The following is a 12,271-nucleotide window of genomic DNA, read 5'->3' on the forward strand; positions in this document are numbered from 1 at the left end:
CAGTTCCTTAGTGTGCATTTAATCCCTTGTATGAGCTGAACCTTCCCATCTGGGTAGCTGGCCTCCTCTCCCCGCCCACCCCACCCCCCCCCCCCCATTAGTTACATCTCCCCTAGCCATTGACTCTAGCCACATCAAACTCAACACTCTGGGTGCAGGAAACAGGCCAAGCAAAGTCACGACGCTGGAAAACGTAGCTCTGCTTGAGCAATGGACTGATTGGAAGTGGCCCACTTAGTGCTGGTCACATTTATGAAGCATTGCCTGGGCTGGTGTCAGAGCCACGATGTCGAGCTGAGGAGGAGCAGCGAAGGGGTCATGAAGCCGTCTCGTCAAGGGGAGAGGAAAGCGGGTTCTGCAGAGCTTGCTCTTACCCGCACCCATACTCTGACACCCTCCATTGTTTTTCCCCCTCTTCAGCCTGTGACGGTGATCACTGGGGGCCCCACTGCAGCAGCCGGTGCCAGTGCAAAAACGGGGCTCTGTGCAACCCCATCACGGGGGCTTGCCACTGTGCTGCAGGTTTCCGGGGCTGGCGCTGCGAGGACCGCTGCGAGCAGGGCACCTACGGTAATGACTGTCGCCAGCGATGCCAGTGTCAGAATGGAGCCACCTGTGACCACGTCACGGGGGAATGCCGCTGCCCGCCGGGATACACTGGAGCCTTGTAAGTGACACAGGGCCGCGCAATGTGTCGGAGGCCTCTCACCTTCTCCGTTCATGCTGCTGCCACCATCGTCTTCCCGTGCTTCTGTTTCTCTTGCTGCCTGAAGTCACAGAGAGGTCGGGGCTCCAGACACAGATGGGGAGATCAGCAGTGACAGCCACTAGATGTTCCTGCTGTTTAACTCTTGAACATCAGACCCCAGCCAAAGTCGGAGGGCCGGCTTCCATGCTGTCCTTCTGGCAGGGCAGAGACAGAGAGGACTGGGATGTTGCATTGAGTGGAAATATTTGGGGGTTGCTGGGGCAGATTTGAGGATCTGCTTCAATTCCCCATCAAGTGCATTTATTTTACACTGCTCATAGGTAATGATCTGTGCTGTTCTGCTTTGTGTGGTAACTAATTAGCTGGAGAAAGTTGGGGTGGGTTTAGTGCCCTAGAAAAGAGAAAAAGGGGAAGATGTTGGAAATAGTCCATGATAAAAGCTTAACTGGGTTATTTAATGCCTGTGGATACATATGTTGCCTTGTGAACATGAAAGAAATGTATCACATCTGTGTAGGATATGTGGGTGCAGATAGTTTCATTCTTTCTGGAACAAATTGGAGCATCTTCTTAACCTCCACTACTTTCTTTATTTGGTATGAAGGACATTCTTCAGTGGCTTGTATAAGCAAACAGAATAAGAGGCAGAATTTGCCAAAAAAAAAAAAAAAAGTAGGATATAGAAAAATATCATTCTCTTACTGGGAAAATTACACTTGTAAATCACAGAGCTAAAACTTGAAAAAATGCGGCTGATTAGGTAAATACTTCCTGCCAACAGTATTAACAGCTATAAAGTAGAGCTAAAGGAAAAACTGCATTAGCCTAGAAAGCCCTGGTTTTTGGGAGAATGATCATCTCAAACGACTTAATTGTTAATATTGCTCTTACGGGTTTTTATCAAGGCCACAATGGACTTTGGAAAACTTGGACCAATTTTACAGGAGAGCAGACAAGACAAAGCCTTAGCGAGGAAAGTTCATTCATAGAAAAAGGGTGGGGGTTAAAGTCATGGAAAACGATCAGTTTCAAGAAGAGATTGTTGGAGATTAATTATGAGGAATATGTACACAAAGCAGGGGCTGTGCCAGTGTTTCAGTCTCCTTTGAGGTTTGAACAGACACACAAACAAAAGCAGATAAAACAGTTTCATCACAAAATACCCCCAAAGAAAGGAAAGGTCTAGGTGACCCCTCAACGACCTTTCCAGCCAATGTGGTTAATACCTTGATGTTAACGAAATGAACAATTCTGAACGGACAAAGCTATCTGTTTTAGGGTCCTGGGTGCTGTTGTGTCTGAACCCGAGGGTCGTGTGGTTGGGTCAGTAATGGTATCTTTTGTCACACCTCAATTCCTCAGCTGTGAGGATCTTTGTCCCCCCGGCAAGCACGGCCCACAGTGTGAGCAGAGATGCCCCTGCCAAAATGGAGGAATATGTCATCACGTCACCGGAGAATGCTCTTGCCCTTCTGGCTGGCTGGTAAGCTCCCTTCCTCCCCTCCCCCACCCCAAAGGGCACATAGGAGACTTTAGCACAAAGGAAAGTTGTACTGATGGTTAAAGGTGGCAAAACTGGAAAGACCTGAGCATTTTTAAAGCTGGAAGCCTTCCGTCCATTTTCAGGCAGAAGGTGATTAAATCTTGAAGTGCACTAAGGGTCCTCATTGGAAAACATAGTGGCCACCTGTCCTGCACTTTCCCTCAGGATAAAAAAAAAGGGAAATATTTCATCTCGTGTATGACAGACAATGCTGTTAAACACTGGAAGAATCTAAATATTAACATACCTCGGAGATACTTCGGGTTTGGTTCTAGACCACAGCAATAAAGTGAATACCACAATAAAGTGAGCCAAATGAATTTTTTGGTTTCCTACAGCATATGAAAGTTATTTTATACTATACTGTAGTCTATTAAGAGTGCAATGGCATTATGTCTAAAAAACCAATGTACGTAACAAAGCAATTACATTAGTAACATCAGAGATCGCTGATCACAGATCACCATAACAAACATAAAAGTAATGAAAAAAATTTGAAATAATGTTAGAATTACTAACATATGACTCAGATATGTGAAAGGAATAAATGTTGTTAGAAAAATGGTGCCGGGGTGCCTGCGTGGCTCAGTCAGTTACTTCGGCTCAGGTCATGATCTCATGGTTTATGAGTTCCAGCCCTGCATCAGGCTCTCTGCTATCAGCACAGAGCATGCTTCAGATCCTCTGTCCCCACTTCTCTGCCCTTCTCCCCTCTCTCTCACATGCTCTCTCTCAAATATAAATAAGCATTAAAAAAAAAAAAGAAAAGAAAAAAATGGCGCCAACGCGGGGGAAAAAATGAGCCCCTGGCTGGCTTAGTAGAGCGTGCGACTCTTGATCTCAGGGTTGTGAGTTGAAGCCCCACGTTGGGCATAGAGCCTACTTAAAAAAAAAAAAGAAAAGAAAAAGAAAGAAAAATGGTATCACTGAACGTGCTGAATGCACGATTGTCACAAACCTTCATTTTGTTTAAAAAACAAAACACGCGGGGTGCCTGGGTGGCTCAGTCAGTTAAGCGTCTGACTTCGGCTCAGGTCATGATCTCATGGTTCATGAGTTCGAGCCCCACATCGGGCTCTATGCAGCTCAGAGCCTGGAGCCTGTTTCGGATTCTGTGTCTCCCTCTCTCTCTGCTCCTGCCCTGCTCACACTCTGTCTCTGTGTCTCAAAAAGTGAATAAATGTTAAAAAAAAAAAAAGGAAAGAAAGAAAAGAAAAGAAAAGAAAAGAAAAGAAAAGAAAAGAAAAAACACACAATGTGTCTGTGAAACACAATAAAGCAAAACACAGTAAATGAAATATGTCTGTAATTGTTTTTATAATTAAGTTCCATGGATCACTATTGTTCTTTGAGACCATTATTCTCAACAGAGTGAGTGTTACGTGAACAACTGATCTGGTCATATATTTGTGGAGGCACAATTGAGGTGAACCAGGTTTATTACCAGGTATGGCAGAGTTTCTCAAAGCCTTTTGTATGCAAATCCAAGAGGAAGCTGTCACTCACCACACCTCCCAAACTTTGACCATGTTACACTTTCTTCGTGTCGTGTCTCACGGGCTTAGTGTTTTGCGACATTGCAACACACTCAATTTCAAAGCTGATTTGCCAACTAGCTTTCTCTGAAACCTGGGTGTGATATGGTCATTACCGGCATTGGTTTGTGCGTACATCTGCTTGAAGGCACAAGAGTGAACGACCAAGGTCTGTTTCCTTCAATAACAAACAAAAATTAAGAGAACGGTTCACTTCACTATCCCCTTCTATCACCAGCAGCTGTAGTGAAACTATGTTGGTAGGGTCATAAGAGACTTCTTGATTATCAGATCCAGTGCTGACCTTTCTGTGCTCATTCTGCTTGACTTCACCAAAGCTTCCAACCCTGTCGCTCATCCGCCTCCCTTTCATAATCTTTTTCTCCATTTATTTGATAACCCCCTCTCCTACTTCTCTTACTGAAGATCTCTTTTCCGAACCTCCTTCTTCTTCACACCTCTTTATTACAGCATTTCCTAGGTTTCAGTCTTATCCTTCTTCTCTTTCCTCACTATAAATCTCTGAAAATCTCACCCAGATCCATGGCTTTAACAGTCATCTACTGATTTTTCCCAAATCTTGACCTTCCTTCTGAGTCCAGACATATATTTGTCACTGTCCTATTAAACACCCCAACCCAGATGACCTGTAGACATGAAGCCACCATCTACTTGGGCTCCACCCAAGCTGGAGCCTTAAGGGCCAGACATGGAGTAGAATTGGTCTGCTAATGCCCTTGTTGTAGTCCTGAAGCAAAGGAGAACTGGAGTTCACATCCCAGGGAGAATCATGGGAAGTAAGGGAGAGTTCAAGATGTGAGGACCATGTAGACAAGGGGAAACAAAATATTAGACCCAAGGTGAGCGTTAGAAAGGTAAGCAGACAAGACAAGATCTGGTTCTAGAGGCAGAGCCCAAAGAAACCCCTTAAATCAATGGAGTCAGAGTGAGGGGCCTTTTACTGAGTGGCTGATGATGGGGTGAACAAAGGAGCTCTTGAGAAGTACTGAACTGGCTCGAGCCACATCAAAGTCATTGCTAATGAAACAAAACTTGTCATGAACCCAAGTCTTTCTTAAGGCTACTCCTTTTCTGCTTTTTAAAAATCTTCATTAAAACCAGCATTTCTTCTTGCCCAAGGTAGAAATACTGAATTACCTTTGACTCGTTCTCTTCTTCATTTCTTATAAGCAGTCTTTTGCCGTTGTTGGACATTGCTTGGTTCTTGGCAAGGGAAGGATTTTGTTGGGGCAGCAGAGTATCCGGAAAGCTCCATGTTCTTTGGATGAAGAGTTATAGGCATTCTACTCTAGGACTATTGTATAGATATTGTCTGTATAGTTGCCTCATCTTGAGATTGAAGCTTTCTTCTTGGTTGGGATGGTTATGGTGTGGGATACTGACAGCCACAGGCTTGGACCATGAATCCCAATTACTGGGTAGGTGGATCTTCCCATTCTCCAGTGTGTCTGTACTCTGAGGCTGCTACCTTGGTAGAAGTTTCTTACTGAATGCTTCAGGTCATTTCTCAATCTGTGAATTGACAGCTGAGCTTCTAAGGTATACTTCTCTCTACAATATTTTATTTGTGCTATTACTCTAGGTGCTTTTCAAAGATGAAATATATACCTTTTACATATACACACACATGCATTTCAACTCCTAAGAATGCCTTACTTAAAGCTATTTGCTCACGTTAATCTTTACTCAAAAACAATATTTCAACAACATCTCTAAAGCTGATGGGGGACCATTACAAAATGTGGGTAGGGTCAGTCCCTGGGAGAATGAGAATTTTCACCAGAATTTCTGCTTACCGCAGATTGACCCTTGGCACATTGTTTTTTCAGTCGTGTTGTTATGGTGTGCTAGAATGGAGGGATTAGAGCTATTTTTTCATCTGTCCCCCTCATCACATTGTGAACTAATTAAAGGTTGTGACCTTATCACTTTGATTCTCAGAGCTTAACTCTATGCCTGATGCATAGATGATTCTCAGTGAGGCATTGATTTGAATCATCTCTCAAAGGCTTTTTCAGTTCCAAGAGTCTGTGGAAGAACTTTCCCTGTTTGTAGATAGCTAGAAACCACCAGAGGAGACTTAATTAGCACACCAACTGCCTTTGTGGGTAGCCAGGAGTTAGAGGAAATGTATTTTCTTATGCTATCCAGAATAAACATTTACAAAACCATCTGGTGTTTGCTAGCCTCCAATTTCAGAGTGCCCACAGTCTGCCTTTTTTTAGAGAGAAGGAGGACAAAGCAACAGCTTGCAACAGTTAAAAAAAAAAACAGTTTAAAAATCCCTGTTATTTGGGAAATGTTGTTTGCTCTAACAATAATTCCAATAAACAGATGATAAGCTACAAGCCCAAGTTATATGACCAAGTGAAGCAGAAAACGGGAAGGTATTTCACTGACTTATTGGCACTTATTTATATAAAGCAGAGGATTGGGTTAAATATAGTGACAGTGCCTGACAAGATGGACAGCCTCTAGGTTGAGGAAACATGTCCAAGTTCCTCTCTTGATTTTTCTTCCCAGGAAATAAGCTTTCCTATTGATCTTGGCCCACCAATGTTTGTTCAACCTGCTGAAAATAAAAGTGTTTTTCTCTCATAATAAAATGTCTAGGTTCATTCTTGTAGAACTACTTCTTAGGCAATGTTACTGTTAATCCAGGTACACAAAATTTCCGTCTTATGCTACATTATACCTTGTAAGAAATAAAGCCAATGATAATGTGTGTTTTCCTTAGAACATATGGTAAAGCATTTGGATATTGTATTTGCACCAGATGTTGCCATTCATGTAATGGATGTTCAGTAAGTATTGTTGACTTATTGTACATGTATGACACAAGGAAGAACGCTTAGGGGGATTTATAAATTCCTTAGGTTACCATAATAATTTTGTGTAACTTTATCTTAAACTTCAGTTTTTTAATATGGATATTTATTAAGATTATTCTGCCATCTTTTCTTAAAAAAATATTTATTTTGAGAGAGAGAGTACGTGAGCAGGGGAGGAGCAGAAAGAGGTAGAGAGAGAACCCCAAGCAAGCTCCCTGCTGTCAGTACGGAGCCCCATGCAAGGCTCGAACCCACGAACCATGAGCTCATGACTTGAGCTGAAATCAAGAGTTGGACGCTTAACTGACTGAGCCACCCAGGTGCCCCTGTTCTGCATCTTTGAATGTATCTTGAGATCTAGGCTTACCAAGTAAATAAGTCCACTTAAAGTTCCTAACATTTTTTAGATGATGTACAGAGTGTTCTAAAATCCCCTTCATCTAGTTATCTTGCAGCCCTGTTCCCTTATCTCCTCCTCCTTTTGTTTCCTCTCTTCTTTCCCTCCTCCTTTAGCCCTTCCCTGGCTGGAGGCCCATGTAATTTTCCAAATCTCTTTGAATGCAGGGCACAGTGTGTGGTCAGCCTTGCCCTCAGGGTCGCTTTGGAAAGAACTGTTCACAAGAATGTCAGTGCCATAATGGAGGGACGTGTGACGTTGCCACAGGCCAGTGTCATTGCAGCCCAGGATACACAGGGGAACGGTAAGGGATAGTCTTATCTTTCTCTGACTGTTCATAATGGTGTGAAAGGAAAGCCTGCAGAGCCGAGGGAATACCTTTGCTACTACGTGTCTGTGACTGTTCTGTAATATTCCAGAGGCGTCTATAAGGTATCAATGTGTTCGACAGATTTTTTTCCCAACTCATTGTGTAGAAATGGAACCATCGACAGTGATGGTGAATTGAAGACAGACAGCATTAAAATAAAGAAATAAAATCCCAGCTATTCAGAACCTGTGATAAATGTTTCGTGCTCAACAGTTGAATGGCTGGACAGCCACTTTTTACATTTTAAATAGTTTTTGATAGATTTATTCCAAAATTGGATGTGTATTTGGTTAGCTTTAAAAAGTATGCTGGGCATAAAGTTACCTTCTTATGATTCAGTATTCCATTAAGAATACCAGTCATTTCCCTGTGGAGTAGCGACCAAGTGAGATCCAATGGGACTTTGAAGATTATAAGAGCAAATGAATGGCTGTGTTCATCTGGCCCTTCCATCCACTGTCATTTTTTGTATCAGTGAAGGGTTACCCTAGACGGCTTTGCACACCTTACTCCTTCTAATTTTCTCTTTCCTCTCTTACATCCTAAAAGACCAGATAACCAAGCTTTTTGGATGTGTGCATACAGTTAGAGAAAAAAGACTTGAGAGGTAGGAGATTATAATGGCTCACAACAAAGATTTTTTGGAACCTGTGTCCTTAGATACATCCTTATTGCTAAAATAATTTTACTTTCCTTTGGGGTTGCTCTCAGGATTCAATAAGTACATTAAAGTGGTTAGAACAGCATGGAAGCTTACAAATATTAGCTGTTATTATAGTTGAGTGATTTCTCTGAACTGTACAAATACTAGTGATTGTCAATTTGAGTGATGTCTGGGGACCAAATAAAAATTAGCTATCATTATTTTTGATGATATCTGTGACCTAAGAATTTCTTCAACTTTCTTCCCTCATTATTTTTTTTTTTTTCCAAAAGGCTGATCTGTTTTTGACTTTTAATAAGATACTATAGCACTAATGGAAATCCAGTAAAATGTAAATGATAGTTATTTCTAGATTGTGGGAATACTGGAAAATTTGTTTTCTTGCTACGTAATTTCTCTAACTTTATATAATCAATATGTGTTTTTATTATAATTTTATTTTTATGAATATATGATAATAAGTATAATTTAAAGTAAAAAAATAAAAATAAACAAACTTTGAAGAAGAAAAAAAAAGAAAAAAATATGATGCTATATAGTGTGGTCCCTCACTTCCCCCTCCCAACTTAGAATTTGCACTTTCGTATTAAATTTATTTCTAAGTATTTTGTATTTTTGGGAAAATCCCATTTCAGTTTCTAATTGGCTATTTCAGGATAAAGACAGGCTTGATTTTGAGTGTTTTTATTTAGTTTCTCTACCAAAATTTTTAATTAATTCAAATGTTACTTAGCAAACACTAAAGTTATTTTATCACCTACCCCCCCCCCAAAAAAAAGATATTTGTCTCTATAATATTTATAAGGGTTGTTTCATTTATTTATATTTATAAGGGTTGTTTCATTTTCTTGAAATAATTGCATTAATTGAAACCTTTAAATCAGTGTTGACAAACAGGTAAAACTGGGAATTCCTGTCTTCTTCCTAATTTCATTGAAAATGGCTTCAGTGTAGTTTCATGCTCATTACTGGTTTTTAGTAAAATTTTTCATGCTTGGGTGTTTTTTTTTTTTAATCCCTGTTTTTATTAGGAACTTTTATTAGTGTTATCTATTTAACTTCTTTAAAGTTAATGAAAGGCTTCATTAAAGGCTTTTCATCTTTTGTTAATGTAATTATGTATTTTACCTTTATTTTTTGATGTTGCAAATTATTGACACCTTCCAGAGCATGGTTTTTGTAACATGTAACTGAGCTTCTCAAAAAGTTTATGTGACCTACATCCTGGCTTATTGTTATATTTTGGATAGATGAGGATAATAGCTTTGTCTAATATTTTAGGGCACTAAAAAATTACATACAGACCCTTGAAAAATTCAGGGGTTTGGGGCACTGACCCCCTATTCAGTCGAAAAATTGCACGTAACTTTTGACTCCCTCAAAACCTAACCTAATAGCCTACTGTTTAGGGAGCCTTCCTGATAATATAAACAGTCCGTTGGCACATATTTTCTATGTTATATGTATTGCTATACTCTTAGAATAAAGTGAGCTAGAGAAAAGAAAATGTTAAGAAAATCATAAGGAAGAGAGAATATATTTACAGTAGCAGACTGTATTTATAAAAAAAAAATCAGCATATAAGTGACTTGTGCGTTCTAAACCCATGTTATTTGAGGATCAGCTGTATAATCGTTTTTCTTGTCCTCTACTGGTTTAAGTCTCAAATCTGAGGCAACACAAAGACAACAAACATATAAGGCAAACTTGTAAGGCAAATGTATAATGCAGACTTAGACTCATCTTATTTAGAATGCAGGGGAGGGGGGGATAACAGCTAATTTCCAGGTGAATTTTAGATTAAGGCAAGGAAGGCAACGAGCCAAAGGAAGACAAGGAAGTTGAAGAGGGAACATCTTCTTGAGTTGTTGTTCCACTAACTATTGTTTTTCTGGTGACTTGACAACATGATTTCTTTTTGTTTTTAAAAAAAAATTTTTTTTAATGTTTATTTATTTTTGAGACAGAGACAGAGCATGAACGGGGGAGGGTCAGAGAGAGGGAGACACAGAATCTGAAACAGGCTCCAGGCTCTGAGCTGTCAGCACAGAGCCCGACGTGCTGCTCGAACTCACGGACCGCGAGATCATGACCTGAGCCCAAGTCGGCCGTTTAACCGACTGAGCCACGCAGGCGCCCCTGATTTCTGTTTTTAATTATACCATGCCCATCTGGGTTCTAGACACACACACACACACACACACACACACACACACACGGCATGCACTTTTGTCACCACGATTGGGGAAAATGAGCAGCTATGGGGCAGTTTGTGGTGACAGCAGCTTTGGGTTCTAGACACACACACACACACACACACACACACACACACACGGCATGCACTTTTGTCACCACGATTGGGGAAAATGAGCAGCTATGGGGCAGTTTGTGGTGACAGCAGCTTTGAGGGCCTGGGGTCTTGGCATTTCCCTGTTTTAAGAAGTCAGCGTAACTTGATCACTGAGGTTAGACCAGAGGGCTGCTGCCTGGGGGAGCAGGTATCACCACTGGTAGCTGTCAGCAGAGCATTTCCAGGATGTGGGGACGCACTCCCAGCCACAGTAGAAGCAGAAAAAACAAAACAGACACCTTGTAGGCAGGCAGAGAGGCTCATGGGATGCCCAAATAATAGTCCCTGGGGCTTGTGGACAGTTTAGGAGGACATTGTGGTGAGGAACTGTAATGTGGCACAGCCAGGCAAGAGGGAAGATATCTATATCTATATCTATATCTATATCTATATCTATATCTATATCTATATCTATATCTATATCATCTATATCTATATCTATCTATATATCCCTTATATCCCCCAAATGGAGCTAAGTCTGTTTGACAAAGACTTTTAACTCCGCTAACCTGAAAGGTATAAGCTACGTCATGATTGCTTTTATTTTCCAGATAGAACATGTCTACTTCTAGAAAGATATCCTACCATCTGGTGGTTTCCAGATTCTCATGCAAATTCTTTTGAAGGGGTTAAAAGAGTGTTCTTCATTCTAGTGGGTCACCATGGAATCGCTCAGACCTTTGGGGTCCTTTCCTGTAATTGGTGCTCCATTAAGAGTTAGCTGCATGGAGAGATCTGTGCCTCAGTTCGGCTGTCTGTTAAGGTGAAGCCAAGATTGTCTGGCCATGCAGGTTCCCTATTAACCTGCAAGTGAAGAAGGAATGTGGGTCAGAGGAGGTAAAGTCAGAAATTACAGACAGGAATTGGGCGGGGGTGGGGGGTGGGGTGGGGGGTGGGGGGAGGGGGATGCGGCTTTGGTCTCCAATGGGGTAACCTTCTGGTATCTAGGATTGTGGAAAAGTTGGCTGTTTTCCAGCACTTTTTGTATTTCCCCCAGAGCAGTAGTTCCAGATGCTTGAAAGGCAGGCAGCTGATCCATCGATCCCAGATTTAATGAGGAATGCGATTCTTTCCCACGAAATCATGGTTTGGCTCAATTATTCCAAGCCCTCTAGGGAGGGACGTGCTCAAAAGGACCAGGCAGAAAGGAGCTGCCACCCCTTATATGCTAACTCACTTCCTTTTCCATCCATTTGTAACAAGATGCAATATAATAATCAAAATGGTATTAAAATAAGCCTGTGACCTTCATTGGTTTGGGAATTGGGGTTGTATTTTATTATCTCTACTTAAAGCTTATCCATTTTTTTCCAATCCCAGAGCATTATTCAAAAACAAAAATGAGGGGTGCCTGGATGGCTCAGTTGGTTAAGCGTCCGACTTCGGCTCGGGTCATGATCTCGTGGTTTGTGAGTTTGAGCCCCATGTCAGGCTCTGTGTTTACAGCTCAGAGCCTAGAGCCTGCTTTGGATTCTGTATCTCCCTCTGTCTCTGCTCTGTCTCTCTCTCTGTGTCAAAAAATAAATAAACATTAAAACAAAATTAAAGGGGCACTTGGGCGGCTCAGTCGGTTGAGCAACCGACTTCGGCTCAGGTCATGATCTCACGGTCTGTGAGTTCGAGCCCCGCGTCGGGCTCTGTGCTGACAGCTCAGAGCCTGGATGGAGCCTGCCCTGGATTCTGTGTCTGTCTCTCTTTCTGACCCTCCCCATTTATCCTCTGTCTCTCTCTGTCTCAAAAATAAATAAACGTTAAAAAATATTTTAAAAAAATGAAAGAATGTATAAACTCCAAATTTCTATATTTCTGCTGTGGCCACTATTTAATTGCTATATCTTTATCAGCCTCTCT

General features: G+C 41.4%; 1 protein-coding gene across 4 annotated transcripts in view; it reads left to right on the top strand.

The window, feature by feature from the left end:
• MEGF10 (multiple EGF like domains 10) overlaps positions 1-12,271 on the top strand; it is a 182,796-nt gene that overhangs the window by 116,906 nt on the left and 53,619 nt on the right. For all 4 annotated transcript variants that reach the window (XM_007087800.2, XM_042983110.1, XM_042983122.1 and 1 more), the window contains 3 exons: positions 421-667; positions 2,072-2,192; positions 7,204-7,340. In XM_007087800.2, the coding sequence (XP_007087862.1) occupies positions 421-667; positions 2,072-2,192; positions 7,204-7,340 (505 nt within the window). The remainder of the gene's footprint in view (positions 1-420; positions 668-2,071; positions 2,193-7,203; positions 7,341-12,271) is intronic.

The sequence above is a fragment of the Panthera tigris genome, chromosome A1, assembly GCF_018350195.1.
Source record: "Panthera tigris isolate Pti1 chromosome A1, P.tigris_Pti1_mat1.1, whole genome shotgun sequence".
NCBI classification, from domain to species: Eukaryota; Metazoa; Chordata; class Mammalia; order Carnivora; family Felidae; genus Panthera; species Panthera tigris.